The sequence below is a fragment of the Miniopterus natalensis genome, chromosome 7 (genome assembly GCF_054644295.1).
Source record: "Miniopterus natalensis isolate mMinNat1 chromosome 7, mMinNat1.hap1, whole genome shotgun sequence".
NCBI classification, from domain to species: Eukaryota; Metazoa; Chordata; class Mammalia; order Chiroptera; family Miniopteridae; genus Miniopterus; species Miniopterus natalensis.
The window spans coordinates 79,875,185-79,895,614 of NC_142087.1; the positions used below are offsets into that span (position 1 = coordinate 79,875,185).

The 20,430-nt window shown below is 56.0% G+C and overlaps 1 protein-coding gene across 1 annotated transcript in view; it reads right to left on the reverse strand.

The window, feature by feature from the left end:
* PMEPA1 (prostate transmembrane protein, androgen induced 1) overlaps positions 1-18,093 on the reverse strand; it is a 48,244-nt gene extending 30,151 nt beyond the window's left edge. Inside the window, exon 1 of the mRNA XM_087819186.1 lies at positions 17,908-18,093. Coding sequence (XP_087675312.1) covers positions 17,908-18,019 — 112 coding nt within the window. The 5' untranslated portion in view covers positions 18,020-18,093. The remainder of the gene's footprint in view (positions 1-17,907) is intronic.
* Between the last annotated feature and the right edge of the window lie 2,337 nt (positions 18,094-20,430).

Sequence of the window (20,430 nt, forward strand, 5' to 3'; positions counted from 1 at the left end):
AGTGAAACTCTGGGAATCCTGAGCCGTCACTACAGGAACGGTTCCACAGGAAGCCCTCAGAAAGCTCCCGAGCCCAGGTGAGCCCAGGCACATCAGTGAATGTCAACTGTTTCCTGTGATGATGGGTTTTTACAAGCTTCATGTGGATTCTGGGTTGATGGGATTGGAGGCCCCAACGGCGACCCCGGGGTCTTCCTGTGTCTGGAAGGCCTTGCTCCAAGCAGGAGACACCTTCCAGGACATGTGCCTGTGGCTGCTGGCTGTGTGGCCCAGGCCCCTAGGCACCCTCTTTGGGTCTCAGGGACCCCGTCTGTAAAGAGAGGCTGGATCAGATCTGTGGTTCTTCAGACCTGTTTTCCCAGTAGAAGCTTTGGATGTTGAATAAAAGTCGGACTTAGGAGCTCGATACATCAAATGGAGCACAGAGACAGCCCTGCCAGGGCTGATGCGGGCCCCGAGTCCCTGCATATATGTGGACTGAGGGTGGGGTGGGGCCTGCACCCATCTCCCTAACCACTGGTATAGCCCTTTGTCAGTCTTCAGTGCCAATGCCTAGAGACAGGTCAGCAGAAAGTGGTCACCAAATAAACCAATCCCCTGGTGGGACCACAGGCATTCTGGCTTTTGTTTTTGCCATTTATCAAATTCTTCGAATTTTGGTTAAATGAGCAGATATCACTTTTTACAATCAGAAGACTCACACTGTTTTCACTGTGACACAAGAGGCAAAAATGCTAATCGTCTATTTGGGGCGGTGTGCGTGGCCCTGGGCGAACTGTGGGGTCATTTAGAAAACCACCCATATTAGTCCTGCGATTCCGCAACTGGGAATCCGTTCTCAGAAGCAGAGGGGCAAGGCCTTCCAGGGCAGTGCCCAGGACCACCACACCGCTGGTGCCCCAGCTGAAAGGACCTAGAAGGTGGAGTCATGAATCTGTTTCTCCTACAAGAAAACTAAAAATGCCGGTTCCTGGCCCACCCCAGGTCTCTGGACCAGTGCCCCAGAGGAAAAGCCGAGAAGTCTCTCTCTCTGAAGTTCCATATCCAAGGCAGGACGACTGGACCTGATAAATTCGGATGCAGCCTCAGCCTGGGACCTGGGCTCGTCTACAAGGTCAGTGGAAAAGGAATGAAGAGACAAGGGGGTCCTGCCCACCTCTTCCCGCTGTGTGTCCGTCTTTTTCATGGCTGCATATTTCCAGGACACGGGAAGCACAACAGAGTAGGTGCTTCATGAATGTGTTTTATGAATTCATGAATGAAGGAGTGAAATATGGAGGAAACTGTCCATCAGTGAGATTCCTGAGGGAGTGGGAAAGCACTCAACCCATCCCAGGCTTCCAGCCCCCCAATCCCATCAGTACGGGACGGGGGACCCATTTCCCCCGCTCGTCTTCCTCCTCAGCAGGCGCACAGGGTGTCTACAGCAGGGGCTGGGCTGGGGGCCTAGGCAGGCAGGGAGAGGAAGGGGGTCCCAGGGGAAGCACGATGTGGCCTTGGGGGTGAGAGCTGCTCCTATTCCCAGAAGTCCTCTTCTGGTCACTTGGGGCTGGGGGGGGGGGCGGGAGAGAACTTTTTTCCAAAAGAGACCATTGCTCTGCCGTGGAAAATTAAGCAGGTCTGAGCAGAGACGGGAAGGAACTGGCCAGGGTTGCCTGGGGGCTAGAGCCACATCCATTGTCTCTTGGTCTAGATTTTGTCCATAGCACATGCACCCAGAGGGGCTCGGACCCACCTCTGGTGCCCAGAGCCTCAGTTCTACCCCCGTCCATCTGGGGAATGGGGAGAACAGAGCCCTGTGTGTGACTGGGAGGGCTGGTACCTGTAACCTCACCCAGAAACCTCTCCCCAGGCAGAACTCCTGCTCATGCCTCAAGGCCCAGCCTAACTTTTCCCACGGGAGCCAGCAGGCCCCAGCCGGCTCTTCCTGCCTGTCTCACGGGGCCCCAGGGCTTCTGTAGCTGTGTCTCCTCTGTACAGACCATGTCTTTATAGCATTTCCTGAGCATTTACAAGGCACCCGGCACCAAGCTAGGCTCGTATCCTCTCATTCCATCCTCACTATGGTCCTATGAAGCAGCTGACTCTCAGGATCCCCATTCTACAGGTGAGGAAACAGAGGCTCAGAGGGGGAAGCAGTCCAAGGACACTCTCCTAAGTGATGGGGGTCGAATCCAGGCTGATCAGTTCCACACCCGGCCCACTGCCACCCCTCCTTGAATGCAGGTCCTCAGCACCCACTCACTCCCTACATACTGGGGCAGGCTGCCTCTCCAAGGACTCAACAAGCTGGACTTCAGATCAGGATACCCATGAAATCATGGGGGTGGGCAGATAATGGGCTGTCACGGCCAGAGGCAGGAGACCACGGACACCCAGGAGAGGGAGATGGAGCCCCGACCTCACGGTCCCTGGGCCTGGGCCTCCTCCCCAAACCCTCTCCTTTGCTCAGGCCCTGCTCCTTCAGAGAAGCCTGGATCTCCACCTGGCCTACCACCAGCAGTGGATAGGCACGGCCACTCTTAGTCCCAGGAGGAATTAGTTGAGGGCCAAGGCTGCCAGGTGGAGAAGAGGCAGAGCAGCCCCCCCCATCCCGGCTGGCCCACTGGTTCAGCAACTAGGGTGGCTTGCAGAAGCAGGGGTCAGTCTGAACCCGGGGCCCCTCTGTCCACCCACCTCACCTGGACACTCTCAGGATGGGCACCACCTCTCCCAGTGACCAACAGCTGACTGGCAAGATTGATTAGATCCATAAGGGGTCATAACTGTCCCTCGGCCAAGTCCATAGCTCACACTCAGATAAATCAGTGAGCATGGCAGCCTGCCTGCTGGGATTTGAGTCCTGGCTCTGCCACAACAGCCATGAGACCAAGGCAAACGCCTTCTAAGCCTCAGTATGCACATCTATACAATGGGACTGAGGGTAGCAAGTACCACCAGGGGGTGTGGAAGGATTCCACACTATGGGGAGGTTAGGGACACAAAGGGCTGTCTAAGAGGTCTTCCCCTCAGGACCATTTTCCTGGCTTTCATACAGCATCAAAACCAACTGTTGATTCAGTCCCTGCTGTGGGCCAAGGTCTTGGGAAGTGGTCAAACCCAAATCTAACCAGAACCAAGCAGGCAGAATCCGGGCACAGAGGCAACACAAAGCCCAGACAGCCCAAAGCAGCGGAACCACGGACACCTGCTCAGCCAGGCTCCTGCACATTCCAGCCAAGCTGCAAGGCCTCTGCGGGCTGCAATAAAAATTCCTAGACAGGTAGTCAGGTAGGAGGCAAGCCCGGGATGAGTGGAGGGCAGGTGAGCGGGGGCACTGTGCTCTCACTTGCCCTACAAGGAAGGCCAGTGGGTTGAGGGAGGCACCTCCCTGCCCTTTCCTCTGTTTCATAGGAACAGACCCAGACCAGGATCTGAGAACTGGGGTTCAGCCCTGGAAGGTCTCTGAGTTGGGAAGGCGCCTGCCTCACCTGGGCCAGATCAACCTCACAGGCTGGGTCCCTCGAGGGAGCTCTGCCACCTCTCAAAAGGCTCAATTCCAGTCTCACTGTGGGGTCTTCAAACAGCTCTCCCCACCCTGTCTTACACATGAAAATAGTAGAAATAAGCACAGCTCTGCCAACCCCCAAGCCAGACAGGTGGCCATACTTCCCCCAGTGCCTCTGCCACTGGGACATTTCCCAGTGATGGTGGGGGTGACATCAGGAGCCCATGCAGTCTTATGAGGCCCGAGGCGGGACACACCTTTGCTACTTGCTTCCCGCCGTGTCTCCTCTCCCCAGAGCCGAAAGGTACATTAGGAGGCCGCCTAATAAATCACAGATCTGTTCTGCGAAACATCCAGCCATGTCAGGCACTAAGGCAATTACATAAAGGAGTTTTGTTTCCATTACAAAACAAGAACATAGAGATCTTGGTTAAAACACACAGAGTCCAGACGACGCACAGCTGTGACCAGGCAGGACGCAGACACTCCATGCCTCAGCTGTGAGAGTCCAGTGGGGCAAAGGGCTGGCTTCTCCGTCATCGGCACCATCCTGAGAACAGAGCTGGACCCGTGGGAAGCTGCTCTGAGCCCAGTGACTGCAGGAGGCAGGGAGATCCCTCTCCATCCAGAACTCCCCGCCCATGGCCTTTCCCCTTGGGTTCCAGAGGGCGATATGACCCTATGACCTTGATCTCATTAGAACTGAGTTGACCCTGACCTTCAAACGGCTGGGTGACCTTAGAAGGCCACAGTGAAGTGCTTCCATTCTGCAGGTGCCGGAGTCAGTGCCCGAGTCTGTAATTGCTCATTAACGCCCCCAAGGGCGCCTTGGAATGCTTCTTACACACCACTTTCCACCAGCCTCCCGGTTTTTGCCAATTCCAAACACCCATTAAAGGGATTACAATTTCTCAATATGCTCATTTTAAATTTTCAGTAAATATTCAATGGACTCACTGGGATGACTGAGCTATGTCTTAAACAATAACATTCAAAAAATCAATGAGGTGCCTGTTCTGTGTTTTCCTAATGTACATTTAATGTAATCACCGTATGTGAACGGCCCATCCACGTGCCATCCAGAACTTTCTCTCGGGCAACCAGTTTGCTTTGGGTCTGTCGATGCCTCCAAACCTACAAGGGAGGGTAGTTATGACCCAGGTGCCGCTCAGGCCCTTGGGCGAGTGACTTTTGCCCTCTGAGCCTCAGTCTGCCCATCTGAAAACAGGCCTCGTCAAGTAGCTCCCGCAGGGGCTGTGTGTAACACGCTTCCTGGCACACAGCAGGCTGCTGGTGATTAAGGGCAATGAACCCTGTGTTGTCACATAACTGCACAAAGAGTCAAAACACATACTGACATCCCTGTTTTACAAACGCAGAAGTGAGGCCTGGGGATGACAAAGCTGGGAGGTGACGGAGACACAACTCTGACGGCCGCCCTGACCGAAGCCACTCTGGCTACTGCTCTGTTCTCCAGAGAATGCCGGGGCGGAGGGGCCGGGACCGCAGCCTGCGGCCCGCTCCCGGGCCCGCTCCAGGGCCCGCTCCGCCCCCGGGACACACAGCTCAGCTCCAGGTCCAAGCCGACCGTCAGCTGCAGGAACTCGCTCGGCCTCGAGCTCACCGCCTGTGAGTAACCGCCTCCCCCAGACATGATTCATCCCTGTCTGGAGTCACCCACATCCTCATTCCCCGAAAAGGAATGCAGGCCAGGTGAAGCGACTGGGCGGCTGGCATGGGTGGCTGGCGGGGCCCTGGCTTGGGCTCTGCCACCACCCTGAGGCCCCGAGCTGGGGCTGGACAGATGTCCTGGTCTAGAGCATGTGTGTAGGGGGCCAGTCAGGCTATAAAACCTTTCCGCCCGGAGGTGCGTGGAATCCCACCATGAGACAGTCTCCCTGGGGCCCAGCCTGGCCCTGTCACAGTCCCTCTGCCCTGGTGAAAACTCAGAAATGGAAAGGAATCGCTGCTGACACACCCGGCACAGTGGCCCTGAGTCTGGAGACTACACAAAAGAGGCCAGACCACGGGAGGGAGCACAGGTGTGACTCCACTAGCAAATTCTCCCCAAGGACAACGTGCTTGCCGCTGAGCGAGTGTGCAGGCCTCAGGGCACAGGTGCAGACGGGGAGGGGCAGGGACACTTCTGGGTCTGGATAGTTGTCCCGCATACAGGCTTCCCACAACCCGTTACAGTGTATTCTGTCTGTGCACCGTGTCTGCAAATTACACCTTGGCCAACCATTACAGTGACGAAACACGGGTCCCAAGAGCATGTTTGACAACTGAAGGGAAGAGCAGGGACAGCTGGTGGTTGGACAGGGTCTCTGCAGTGTCTGCCTTCTTCTGCCAAGAGCCCTGGGTTCAATTATGCCCATTTTACAGAGAAGAAAATTAAGAGGAGAGGAGGAGATGGCAAGGGAGACAGGGATGAGCATGTGCTCATCAGGGACCAGAAAAGCCCGTGTCCAACTGTTCTGCCTTCGGCCGTGGGCCCACCAGCCCTGCTCCGGCCTCTGTGACTCTCCCCTCCGTCCCGTGCCAAGAAACCCCTGCAAAGAAGCAACGAGCCTCCCCGGTGAAGCAGAGCCTGTCGAGGTTGCCAAGAACCCAGAAGGCGAAGGGTGGGGGCAGCTCCAGCTAAAGGCCAGGTTCAGGACAGCGTCCAGCCAGCCACAGGGAGCAGAGCAGGAAGCCAGGATCCAAGCCCGGTTCTGGTGCTGGTGGAACCGTGAGCCCACTCAGTTCGTCCGTGCTGTTAACTGAGCTACAGACAGAAAGGTACAGGCCCCAGGCCACCACCCTGCCCACCAAACCCCAGGTTACCCCCCACCCCGCACTAGCAGGGGTCACTCAGCTGTTACAGCACCGAACACAAGGGTGATGACAGTGCTCAGGGTCTGGGTCCAGGTCAAGGACAGAGGGATGTGAGTGGGCAAGCACCGTGCTGCACGCAGGGCCGTCAGCTCGGGGTGGCCTTGCGATGGAGACATTATTAGTAGTGCTCCTCTGGGTCTTCCTTTCCCTCTCTAGACCACGATTTGTCTGTATGCAAGCGCAGGGTTGGGGCCGGCCCGATGGGGCCTCCTCTGCCAAACCCTGCCATCACCCAGGGAGTTTTAAGAAGCCTGGCTGCCCTGCCCCACCCCCAGGAATGGGCCCGGGTGCAGCCTGAGTGTTAGGTTCCTGGTCAGCCAGGACTGAGGAGGCCAAGTTTAGGAGGGGGCTGGAGAGGGTCCTCCAATCCTCATGCTCTCTGGGTTCCCCCCAACCCTTGCAGGAGGCACCTCTTAGGGAACCCAGCCCCTGCCCAGCCCTCACAGGTCACGGTGACCCCTTTCTCCCCTCAGCTGCAACCTGATGCTGGACAAATTCTTGCTCTCTGCAGCTTAAGCCTCAGGACCATGGCCAGGTGACCCTTCCAAGAAGGGGGGTGTGTGGAGGAGGGGAGTAACCAGGACACAGGCCCAGCTGGAAAAGCCAGAGGGCAAAGGAGCAGAGGGGCTTGAAATCGGCCACACCCTCAAAGGGTGACAGGTGGTTCTGAAGCTCAGGGGACAGATGGTGGGCAAAGCACAGGCTTCGGAGCCCCAGCCCGAGTTCAGATCCTGCATGGCTCCTGCTAGGTGACTGCAGCTGTGTGCACCTGCCTCAGCTCCTGTGCACACAGGGCTGCCTCGAGGACCACTGAGGCGCAACATGTCTCAGTGAGCATCTCAGGCTATCGGGAGGGATTGCTGGGATTCGGAAAGCCACGCTGTCACCAGCAAACACCAAGAAAATGATAAGGAGACCAAGTTGCTGGGCACTGGGTGCTCGTGCCTCCCAGCCTCTGCCTTTCTTCTTCTTACCAAACCCCACCTCCCTCACCTGAGTCTACTCTGGGGAAAGGGTCCAGAGCTCATTCTCAACAGAGTGTAAAGGAATGCTGCAATGAGCTTAGGAAGGGCTCAAGGCATCTGGGGAAAGAAGCTGCAGGGTAAAATGGAGGCTTCCGTGGCATTTGAGTTGGTGACCCTGATTTTAAAGACAGACAGATGAAGTACTGTCGGGGGGCTGAGTACGGTAGCTGGGGCCTTATTCCAGCTCTCACCACAAACAAGTCCAGAGGTCTGAGAGGGCAGGCCTGGCAGCTGGGTCACTCCAAGGTGGTGGCACATCCTGAGAACTCACAGAAGGAGCTGTCCCTGACTTGTTAGGCAGCCCCCATGTGCCACGAGGACCGGCGGACAGGAGTCCTGGCGGCTGTAAGCAGGAGTAATGTCTCTCCTTCCAGGAGTCCTGCAGCCCCACTGCCCTCCCCGCAGGCCAGTTCTCTGCGCGGTACCCAGTTTGCCTTGTGAGGATCGCCTGCATCAGTGATTTCATCGCTGGAGCCCACCCTGACCCCTGGCGGGGAGTGGACACAGGAGCACCGCCTGGGAAGAAGGGGAGCCCAGCTAGAATGGGCGCGGGGATGGATTAGCAATGTCTGTCTCAGGCGGGAAGGGATGTGCGAGGCCGAGTGCCGTGCATTCACTCCTGAGGCACACCTTCAAAGTCACGAAGCAGCCCCATAAATACTGGCTGCATGCTCCCCTGACTAATGGGTTACAGGAGCTGAGGACTCACACATGTGGGAGCCTGACCCTCATTCAGTGATGCCAAGGGCAGGACACCAGGAGCACATTCTGCAGATGAGAACCACGCAGAGGAGATGGCAGGGAGAGCGGCCACAGGAAGCACCATTCCTCGGCTGAACACGAGCAGCTTTTTGGATCATGCATTTGCGGGCAGGGCCTAGATTTATATGGGATTGGAAGTTGGACTCATAATTACACCTCTGGGCCATGCAGCAAGCCCCCCGAATTACCCTCTAGATGTGATGGTGACAATTTTATTTAGTAACTAATAAAATTAGGTAAAACCGGCAGCTCCATGTGAAAGCTCACACACTTTACAGATAATGCAAGGATCGGACAACTGCATACATCTGACAACTGTCTTTGTTAGAAAAATGAGAGAGGCATAAGGCGTGGCCCCTGACCCTGAGGCAGAGATATTTAAACTGTTCCAAGGTGGGCCCAGTTGGTAGACTTTTTAAAAAGGCGACCTTCCTGCATATGTGGCTGCCAACTTGAAACCCCGATCCAGGTTAGACGGGGCGTCCCTGCACGTCAGCCTGCTCAGAGGCCGGGATCAGTAAACACTGGCGAGATGCAGCCGCGATAGGAGCGTGTTTAGCTGTGGTCTATCGTAACGATCTACAGCAGCAAATGGAGTGGTGTTTAAAGGGCCGGTTGGTGTTATTTAATCGGTTATATTCACTAATGTAATTGACACCCTCTCCATCATCTCAATACACCCACCTCTTTCTCCCACACCATAAATAGATTAGAAAAAACCGTTTCCTCGGATGGTCATGACCCCATGGGCTGCTGAGCTCGGCCCTGGGTGAATCACGCTGGCTCACCAGGACGGCATCCTGAAATGACTGAATGACGGCGGGCGGCGCAGACACCAATAAATGAATCATGCCTTCTGCAAGCCCAAACCTTTGGCTTTTACAGACACCAATTACAAAGTAGGAAAAAAAAGAACAAAGAAATTACTCAGGGTGTTTGCGCAAAGTTGATTCATAAGTTTACATAATTATTACTGGCTACATTGTTTTTAGGAAGGCAGTTAGAGTTACAGCTCTGAGCGGCTACCGCACATAAGCCTGATGATTTGGGAATTCACAAACTGGGGTGGGGGCAGCCCCCAAACTCCTGCAGGGCTCCCAGGGCTGGAATGGACCCTCCCACCCCCTTCACTTTCTACGTTCCTGCAGAGGGTTAGGACCTTGATGAAGTCTTTATAATGTGTAACCACCTGAGCAATGTAAAGGGAGTAAACACGTATATATACATAGTATACACAGTTTTAGCTAAAGTTAATAAAAATTAACTTTTTATTTTTTATTCCTTCAATGGAGGGGCCATAATAGAACACAGAGATTCTCCCTTCTGCGATGAAGCTGTTGAAACACATCGTCTACAGAACCAAACGCTCACGCCACCTCTCCGCCGACTGGAGTTATACCATCAGATAGATCAAAGCTATTTTACCTGCTTTAACTTTAGCTGATAAAGAAAAAGCATTTGCCGTGGCCACATGCAAATTCTGAGCCTGGACCCCGGGAGTGTGGCCCCTGGGATGAATCGCCCCGCGGGGCTTGGGCTGACCCTTGTGGGCCAGGCATCTGAACCTTACTGGACGGTATTAGCAAAGCCTGGAAGTGTCCCCGCCAGGGATGTCCAGCCCTGGTGGGCAAACCGAGGTAGAGGAGAATAAAACTGAGCTCACACCCGGCTTACACTCTCAAGCAGCAGTCCAACTGCCTGGACAATCACAGGCAGAGCAAGGCAGGTGGGCGCACAGCAGTCTCCGGGGGCTACAGAGGAGGAACAGGCAGTCAAGGCCGCTGGGGCTGAAAACCTTCTTTTTGGGAAAGGGCAGCTGGCTTGGCCCATACTTTGCTGAAACTGACTCAGCTCCTCGCTTATCTTGCTTCTGAGGACAGAGCCTGGGAACCGCTGGCCTCACCTGCCTCGGGGAGCCCAGTGCAATGCTGGGCAGGGGCGGGGAGGTTCAGGCTGTCCCACCACATCTACAGGGGCTCCAGGCAAGGGACTCAGAGAAGCCCCCAGCCTTGGGGAGTAGAATGCACACATCTAAAAACAGTCTACACGTTGGATAATAAAATTCATCTTTATGTTTTATATACACAGAGATAGGTGGTTTTCTATATAAAAGCACATATTTCTATATTATTATTATTAATCACTGACACCCCAACTAATCCATGATTGGACCTGTCACTTTTCCCCCACCTCCTAAGCCAGGGATGAAAACATCAGCTCCTAGACACCTTCAGGATCAATAGGCTTCCCCACCCTTGACGCCCACGTGACCCACACACCAGGAATCGGTGACTCCCCAGCAGAGAAGATAAAGGGTGACAGCTGCCACAGGCAGACCCTGTTGCATGCCAGCACTTTGCAGAACATCACTGCAAGCTCCCAGCAGCCACGGGGGAAACTGAGGAACACCATAAACCCTCCCTCACCAACTGCGTCACTGTTTATTGAACATCTACTCTGTGCCAAGATCATAGAGAAGTTCTATCATCCCAACCAGGATCCTAAAGCTGCCCCTCCCCCATCACCACCAAAGTCCATATTGGGGACAACGGATGTGCCCCAGTGTCTCCAAGCTTAGAATGCACTGTGGTGTCTGGAACCCGTGTGACTGTTCAGAGACTTAGGCTGTATCTGGCCAGCCTGGGGGAGCCCAGCACTGAGCCCTGGAGCCCCGGGAGGTGCTTTTAGGATCAGCTGGTAGAGTCCAGAAGCAAACTTTATCCAGCATCCAGATACCAGAGCCACTGGGGATTTCATACTTGTTACCAAATAATTAAAACTCTCTTTCCTGCCAGTAGAGCCATTTTCCAAACCCACTGATAAAATAATGACTGATTGTAGTTAAAACATACGTGAAGGGAAAGAAGAGAAGAGCGTCCATTTCCCAACGCTCCGACATCCCAGCAAGCTTGCTCCGGGCTCGGATTCTAAGCCAAGCGACCCAGCCCTTCTCCCACCCACCCCAGTGGAAAACACACACACATCAGAACTCGCTGGAACACCACGGATATCTGATCACCACCTGACACCTCTGAAGGTGAGTCACACAGCTGCCTAACTCCTTTGAACATGTGGCATCTCACTGTCACATGGGAGCAAATGCCAGCTCCACCCGTGGGTGCCAACAGGTAGGAGAGTAACCGAAAGACGCTTCAAGTCTGGGGCAAGCGTGTGCAGAAAAGCATCGCCCTAGAAATTCTCCCCGTGGTGTGAGGACAGGCCCTGGCAATGTCTTTTTGTCACTTCAATGCACTAAAGCCTCCTGAGAAAACTGGACTCCTCCTGGGACAACAGGGCTGAGGTGCAGGGTGGGGTGGGGGCGCAGGTCTGCATGGGATTCCTGCACCGGCCCCTTAGTGTGGCTTCGACGTGTCCAGGGGCTAAGGCACAGCTTCCTGCCCAAAACAGTGACCCGCCAACCCCCCGGAGCACTCAAAATACTACACTCTGTCCTGGGTGCTTTCATTGCTCAGGCAACTGTCCCGACAACCTGTGAGAGGACCATTTCACAGAGGGGCAAGTGGAGGCCTCGGAGGGACTCCATGATCGCTCAAAAAAGGACGGTTTTCAGAGTCTGTATTTTGACTACCTCCTTTCCTGTCTGGAATCTTCTATGAGCCCTCCCACCCCCCCGCCCACTTCCTTCCCTCCTCATACACACAGAGGTGCCTCCAGGCTGGGGAGATCTGATGTGAACCCCTCGATGCTTGGTGCCCAGAGGGAGCAGGTATTGTACACTAACCTACACGATGTTTACTGCCGTGCAACAGGTCTGACAAAGGGACTCCTGGGGTGCCACGGGAGCCCAAACAGGATGGCCAGCCGGGGAGCCTCTCGGCCCCTCCCTGAAATGAACGCACGTTTTCTGTGCATCCCACGAGAACGGCAGCGCTGAGTGCTGGGCTTTGCCTGTGACACTCCTGATGTCCTGGAGCACCTGGAATAGCGCTTGGAACAGCCAGTGGGGTGTCAGAGTGGGATGGACACAACCTTGAGTTCCAAGGTTTGTTAGTGTTCGTCCCTGAAGGCAGGTCTAACATGAGCTTGGAGTCTTAGGATAAAATCTAAAATACCACCGCAGCGTCAAGTCTGGCAAAGAAAACACTGGGGCTCAAGGAGTCATGGCAAAGAAATCATGGAGCAGGGAGCTTAGGTTTGAATCTTAACAGAGCAGCAGTTGCTGGCTGTGTGACCTGGAGCAAGTGTCTTACCCTCTCTGATTCCATTTTGGCATCAGCAAATTGGTGCTGGCAATAGCTCTCTCACAGAGTTGTTTTGAAGATTGAGAAAAATGCGTCACTAGTACCTGGCACATAATAAGCCCTCTGTATCCAACTAGGAAAGGGAGTGGAAGCAAAAATCCATCAGTCACCCTGGAAACAGAAGAGAGAAACCATTCTGTGGTTCTCAGAAAGCTTGGGGATGCCCCAAACAGTCCCAGGCACACCCCAGGGTGCTGAAGCCCCCTTCCTGTCAGAAAGCTATTCGGGATTTTCTCCAGTTTGGTGACAGACTTCTTGCCAGAGCCTGACAAGTCCCTGATGAGACCCCGAGGTGTCAGGTTTGTAGTGTCACCCAAAGGGAAAGCGAGGCTGACTGTCACCGTTTGGTTGTCATGACTTCACGGAGGGGTGTGGCCCACCTCCGGAGGGGGAAGGCGGCAGTGGAGGCCCAGCACACGGGGCTGCTGTTACCCCACTTTTCAGACGGACCAAGTGACAGCGAAAGGTGGCAAAGCCAGTGAGTTTTGGCACTGAGCTGGCCTCGATCCCTCTGGCCCTGGGTCACACTCTTAACCCACTGCAGCCACAGACTGGCTGGCGCCTGCTGGCAGGTGTTGTGGGGCTCTCGTAAGGAGAAGAAAAGGGAATAGCCAGTGCTTAAAATCCCGGTTTTGCATCAGAACCTAGCTGTCCGGGTCCCTGGAGCTGGAAGATCTGAGCAGCAGTGGCCCCTCGGGCAGCCCCAGCTCTCTGCAGCCCACCCTGGAGAAAGCTGGGCTCGCCACCTGGAACCATGCCCCCGGCTCAGGAAGCTCGGCAGAGGTGCTGCCCCTCGCTGCTCCACGGGCAGGAGGAGTGGGCGCGCCAGCACACACAGGCCCCGCACGTGCCCCCGAGCACACGTGTCACACACACACGCACATCCACACATGCGTGCATGCACACGACACCCTTTTCAAAAGTACAAAATGGGCTTTGATTTCTTTCCCTGGGCACGTGCACCGTGCACGAGCCCAAGGCCAGCACAGCCCCCAGATTCAGTGCGTAAGAGCTACTTCTCCTGGGGCGGGGCTCCGGCTGCCCAGCTGCCTGCAAACCTGGTCTCTGGGTGAGACCTCCTCAAATAAAAAGGCCACCCGGACCTTCTGGTTGGGGCCCTACCACCAGGACTTTCCTCTGGAACCTTTTCTTACACTTGAACAACTGACCAAACCATAACCGTTTAAAAACACTGGGAGGGGGCAGGTATCTGGGTGCACCTGAGCCTCGGCTCTGAGGCTGTTGGGGGCACGTGCATCTTACTGTGCTGAAGACAAGCAGCCACCACAGGACCCTCCCAACAGCCTCCGCTCTGGGTGGCTTCTCCCACCGCTCCATTCCCCTTTCTCTCCGATGCACTTTTAGGGTAAAATGTGTGTGTGAACTTTCTCCCCATTTCTTTTTCTTACATGCCCAGAAGATGAAACCATTCCCCACCCAAAGAGAAACTAGCAGGAAAGGCAGAGAGGTCGCAGCTGAGTGGGTAGGTGCATGTATATGTGCAAACTTGTGCACACAGGAGCAATTAGATGTTCTGTCTTGATAAGCACTAAGCCCACCCAGACCCTGGGCCACGCCGAGCAGTGTAACTGGCTTAACCCAGACCTCCTGCCCAACCTGAGCTCCAGTCAAAACTCAATCCCTAATTGCACCTCAACCTAAGACACAGCTGTAAAATGTTGTGGGTTGAAAATCCCAGCTGAGGTTCCATAGAAGGGCACAGAGGGCCCCCTCCACACCCATAGTTTAACCTGAACCTTTAAATATCAACTTTCCACGGATGCCAGAGTCTCTCCTCCAAATAAACGAAAATCCACAATGAAAACTGGAAACTTCACCAAGAGGGAGCCCAACTTTCCTTCACACAAGAGGCGCCAAATGGGAGAGCGACCTGGTCTTTACAGGGACTGATTTCTGAACAGAGCTGAGGATCTGGCAATTCAGATCAGCCCCCAGGCCCGCACCCCACCCCCTGCAGAAACCAATGACCATGAAAGCAGTGGTTCTCAGCCAGGGGCCATGTGCCCCTCAGGGGACACTGGGCAAAGTCTGCAGATAGATTGGTTTGTTACAGCTTGGTGGGGGGAGTAGATGCCACCCCCACTGGCATCTAAGGATGCTGCTCAACATCAGCACACAGGACTCATGTGGCCCAGGACGTCCTGGTACCGAGACTGAGATACCCTGGATTTGAGTGTTACAGGAACAGCACATGTCAGATGAACCATCAGAACACTGGGTGTCCTGAGTTTCTGAAAGCTGTGTTCGGCTACTTGTTTGGAACCAGCTGGAGAAGAGGAATCAGAGGCGCAATGACTCCAGTGGTGTTAAAAACCCAAACTGCCACAGCAGATATAGCCCCCAGGGGTGCAGGGTGGGTCTGGGACAAGGGGCAACTCCCAGGGCCCTCCAGAAATGTTGTCACAAGAGCCAGCAGCTGTGTGGCAGACAACTCAATCTGTCCAGAGAGCAGTTTGCTTCCGCCTGCCCCCCAAGAGCAGAAGCTGATGGAGAAAGACAGGGTCCTTTCCAAGAGACACAGCAGAACTGAAAAGACGTCAAGACGAGACGCCAAGGAAAATCTGTGCCAGGTGGAATTCTTTTCTCAAAAGGCACCGGAGCGAACGCCTCCCCGACTGCCATCTCTGCTGGGCTGTCACCTGAGCCACTGTTTTTAATCTCAAAACTCCAGCTTTTTAAAGAATGGCGTGTTTTCCTGTGGGGGGTGTTTTGGGAACAGTAAATTGCCATTGGACATCACCTCTCACCCCTCAACTCTCAGAGAAGATGGGGGTCCCTAGAGTGTCTTGTTAAAGTCAAGTCAAGCCCATTCCAGATGACTGGCTTCCTCAAGAGTCCTTCCTTCCCTCCCTCCAGGTTGCCAAAGAGATGCCGCTGATTTACTCGTCCCCCAAGCTCCAGGTGGACCTACTCTGGGGCCTAAGTTCCAAATTCAAGGGTCAGTGTGTGCACTCCACGAGAAATAAGCCTGGGTCTGGGTCTAGCATGGGTGGGGGACCTGGGGCGAAACTTTCTATTGACACCTCCCCTCATCTAGAAAATGATGACATGAGTCCTGAGTGGGCCAAGGCTCTTCCCAGGTCTGAAATTGGGGCCACTGAAGACTACACGGAGGACCCAGCACTATTGGAGGAGGGACCACTTCTGACCTGGAAGCCTCCAGCCAGAGTTTGGAGGGCAGAGGCCCCATCTTGAAAGATGGTAGAATTTCAACCTCATGGTCTCTTTTTTCAGGCGAGGAAACTGAGGCCCAGGTGACTTAAAGGCCCTAACAAGGGCAATCTCCTCTCATAGAAGAGCCACTGGGATGCTGCATTCCTAGGCAGCCCACCTCCAAATCTGTATGTAATGTTCCCAGTATCCTGTGAACTACCCATTGGCCACTCTTCAGCTTCTTTCCTTTCTTCAATCTTTCTTTCCCTCCTTCCTATCTTTTAGTATAAAGAAACGCCAGGCCCTAAGGCTTCCTCAGCAGACCCTTTACTGAAATCTGATTAGCACTTGCAACAAACTGTTACATTATACCTGGGTTTTAAAGCTGCTTCCTCCTGCCCTGGGCTCTCTTCCAGTAAGTAGGGGGCCCTGTGTAAAAATTACAGGTGACTAATGGGCCACCCAGGGGCCAGCTGGACAGGCCAGGGTTCCAGGTGCTACCCTCAAGGGTCCCTGCAGGCAACGGGTTTATCAACACCTTAACCAAAGAAGGGACAGAAATAAGAATGAGTGTTTTTTAAAGTCTTGAGCCCAAAGAAAGGACAAGAGCAGACTGTTAGACAGAGCCCAGCCCTCAAGGTGACAAGTTCAACACAACGTGGACCCCTTGGGCAGGAGGTTCCCTAAGCAGCTTTACAGAAGGAGGGGGTAAAAACAAGGCACAGAGGGGACTTAAGCAGCAATCCATTTAGCACCAGCAAGACTCTCTCCAAACATGTGCAAACATATTTTAATAATATCCTCGTGCATTTCATTAGCCTCCAGAGTTCACAAAGGGCCTTTGGGAAGCAATCTGGTTTAAATGCAACTCAATTCCACAAATGCTGGCTTTGGGCAGGTTCTCCTGGCACCTCGCTTGCCTGGCGCAGGGCAGCTGGGGGTGGGGCTGGGGTGGGGGAACAAGGCATTCAATTCCAAGACTGGAGGGAGTGGGGTGAGGTGAATGGAAGAACCCACCACCCAAGCCAGCCAGCTTGCCCCAGCAGGGCCGGTCATGGGTTATTTTTACCTCTTGAGCCTCACTGTACAGGCTCAAGGGCCCAAAGCTGTGGCAGCCGCCTGCGGAAACTGGCTTATGAGTCACCTAGTGACTGCCCTGGCTCGGTGGCAGCTGCCTCTTGGCCCCTGGTCCCAGCTGGAAGGCTGGGCGGCAGAGAAGGGCTGTGGGCCCCCTCGCCTGGGGTGCTCAGGGAGGAGGGTGGAGAAACTGAAGCTCAGAGAGGCAGAGGTCCTCAAAAGGTCGGCTGGGGGAGGGGTGCCGGCTGTAAGGCAGACCCCAGGGGGTGGCAGTCAATGCCCCATCCTACCATACCTCCACCTGGGTGGGCTATGTAGGACGGAAGCACAGGGAAAATCAGGCTGAGCTTCAAATTGCGCCCCCCCACCCCCCACCTTGCCCTGTCAGGGCAAGGCAGTCCCAAATACAGACAGCCCCAAACTTTGACTCATTTGTAACCACTGTCCCAGTCAGACTGAGCCAAGCTGTCCAGACAGAGGATATTTATAGGTGTGTCGGGGACACAAACATTCACACAATGACACACATACTCGGGATCCACCTTGGGCCAGACCCACCAGCGCTGAGCCCTGGATCCAGACACCTGGACACAAACGGTCCCCAAACCCCTAAGCGAGGCACCCAGCCCGACACAGACATAAGGAGGCTCGCAAACGCGTACTCCTGGGGCAGACCGCGACCCAGACACAGACACACACAGAGACGCTCTGAGACCCAGAGACCCAGGCATGCACACTCCACAAACGCACCGAAACCCACTCACAGAGACCGAGACACGGCGCCACGCACACTCCAGACACAGCCGGAGCCCCAGACACCTCGCAGGCCAGACAGTGTCTCACACGCCCGCCACCCCCCTCCCAGCCAAAGTTGATATAGAGCCGGCCTAATTGCTCCAACGCGACTGCCCCTTAGGGAAATAAAATGGAAACTTCACGCGTCCGCCCACCCCAAGCTCTCTCTCGCAGGGCGCCCCGCCGCCCTCCACCACTCGGCCCGGGGTCCGAGTCCTTGCGGGCGGGGCGCGGGCAGCGGGGGCCGTGCCAGGCTCGCTGCGCCGCGGGACAAAGCCGGGCCGGCCGCCAGCTGCTGCGAGCCGGGAGGGCGCGCCCGGGGCGCGGCGGGCGCAGCCGGGGCGCAGGGCTCACGGCCCGAGGGGGAGCGCACAGCCCGGGCCCCCGCCTGCGGCTGAGCCTGGACTCAGGGTCTGAGCCCGATGGAGGGGGGCGCGGGGTCACTCACTGATCTCCATGCTCTGGAACAAAGAGCGTTTGCAGTTGCACGTGCAGGAGACATTGGGCTGCCCGGCGGCGGCGGCGGCGGCGGTGCTGTTGACCCCCATCAAGCGGTGCATGGACGGCGTGGCGGCGTGGCGCGGGGCGCAGGGGGCACGGGGGCAGCCGGGGGAGGTTCCGGCCGGCGCCCGGTGCTCGGACCCCGCATGCAGGAGGCGCGCGGTGGGGAAGGCGCGCCCCGGCTCGCCAGGCTCGGGACGCCGCCAAGTTTCCGGGGCGCCGCTGGACTCAGTGCGCGGGGCCGCGCTCCCCTGCGCCCCCCGGCCGCCCCTCCGCAGCCCCGGGGGCGTCGACAGTGCCCGCGGGTGGCGTCCGGGAAATGGGCTGGCAGCCGGGGCGCGCTCTGCCGCCGGGGCTGAGCCTCTGCCGCTGGCTTCCCCCGGCCGAGCGCCTCCTCCTCCGCCGCCGCCGCCTCCTCCTCATTCAAGTCCAAGGAGATCGGGTTTCGCTCCGAGACCGCGGTCGGAGGCAGGCAGACGGTCTGACGTCAGCGCTAGACGGGGCTGCCGGTTCCCACCGCGCGGGGGCCGGGGAGGGGGCGCGCGCTGCGCCAATCCCCGCCGAGGTTCCCCCGCACCCCCTCCCCGGGCCGCGGGGCGGGGTGACGGAGAAGGGGGCGGGCTCTTAAAGGGCCAGAGTGAGGCAGCCGGCAAACACCCGGGACCCGCGCTGCGGGGGGCGTTGGGTCCCGTTCCCGGCGGGATCAGTTTGAGATCCCAGCCCCGAACGTCCCGGTCCGGGGAGAGCGGGACTCCGTCCCAGCTACACGTGCGGGGGTGCGCCCCCCCCCAGGTCTTTGACCCGGAGTTTAGGGGGAAGCCTGCCCCCAAAGGAGCATGAGGTCCCTGGGCTCAGAGCAGGGCAAGTTAGAGAAGGGGGAGTCCTCTGGATCACCCAGCACCTGATTTTGCAGGAGGCCTCCAGGTCTGCAGCCCCACGAGGCCCCTAGTCCACTTCGCCCCCCCCCCCCCCCCCACTTTAACGGGACCCCAAGGAGGGGGACTGGGAAAAGCGGAGATCGAGAAGACACGCCCCGGACAGCCACGGGAAATGCCCGGGAGCCCTTTTCATGTAAATGCGAGTCGGGCTGAGTGTGAGGTCCGAGCCTGCTGGACCCCGGGCGAATCCACACCCATTGTCCGCGGCCCCGAGGGCTGCGAGCTGCGGGGGGCGCGGGTCCCGACTACAAAGAGGCGGAGGAAGTACGGAAACGCACTTTCATTTAATCAAGTCTCACTTACTCAAGTGCCAAGCACAAATTCTCCTGGTTTAAAAAGATGTTGAAATATTAGGTAAGAGGCCCCCTCCCTGGCACATTCCACCTTTTGGCAATTTGGTGTGTCCCCTCTTAGACCCTTCCCTAAATCTGTACTTTACATGGAGGTTTACCCCATGCCAGAAACTTACCTAATGTGAACTCAACCTGGCACTTTCTCTGGGAGGCAGGGTTGTTATTAGCCCCATTTTACAGACCCAGAAACTGGCGAAGCTCACACGGTGGTGGAGCCTGAGCTCAACCCAGGTCCTGGGGCACCTGCCCCGCCCCCAATTCTTTAAATATCCACATGTCCCTGTAATACCTGGAGTTTCAGTAATGAGCAGAGACTATTTTTGTATTCAGGGGGCCACAGGGGTCCAAAAGTCCCCAGGATTGCAGAACTCAGAGAAAGCCAGCCCAGGAAGTGGGCGAGTTCTCTCCCTGCACTGGACACAGTGAAGCCTCTGGAGTGGTGAAGGACCGATAGGAGCTTTCTGGAGGAGCCCGTAAGTGCCTCATACAGAGGAAGGTTCAAAGGCACTGACCATCATTTGTTTGGGAGGAGAAGCTCTCTCAGAGCTAGGCCCAAGCCCAGGGGCCAGGATGGGGAGAACACTCAGGGCCTACTTTAGAGGGCACCCCATTGTAGGCTGGGCAGTCTCAGCCCCTACCTTGAAGAGGGGTCAGTTTCACCAGCACATCTACAGTGCGGAGGTCTTGCTGCAATTTGGCCTCTGCAGCTTGGAGGAAAAGCTGAAGGAGGGAGGTCCTAAGGGTTCCTTGGGGGACCCTGAAAATGCTGGGCCTAGGGTTGACCGTGAGTCCCGTTCATTCCACAGGCCAAAGGAGACCACCATCACTGCCCCTCCTTTCAGCCATTCCTTCATTCATTTAATCAACAAAACTTCACTGAGCTGGAGCCCTGAGTGCTGGGAATTCAGCCATGCCAGGCAAAACCCCTGCCGTCCTCTAAGTCCCTCACAGACATCTGTCCTGTCTGGCAAGTGAGAACACACACATTGATTGTCTTGGAAATGAGGCAGCATTTGTACAATCCAGGTTAAACCACCAGCAGGCAAAAATAACCAGTTAATTCAGTGGCTTAAAAACAAAACAAAATCTACCCACCTTGAGTTCTGGTTGCTCTGTCTGGGACAAGAGCACTGGCCATATTTGTTGAGTGCTTACAATGTGACACCACTGTTCTGATAG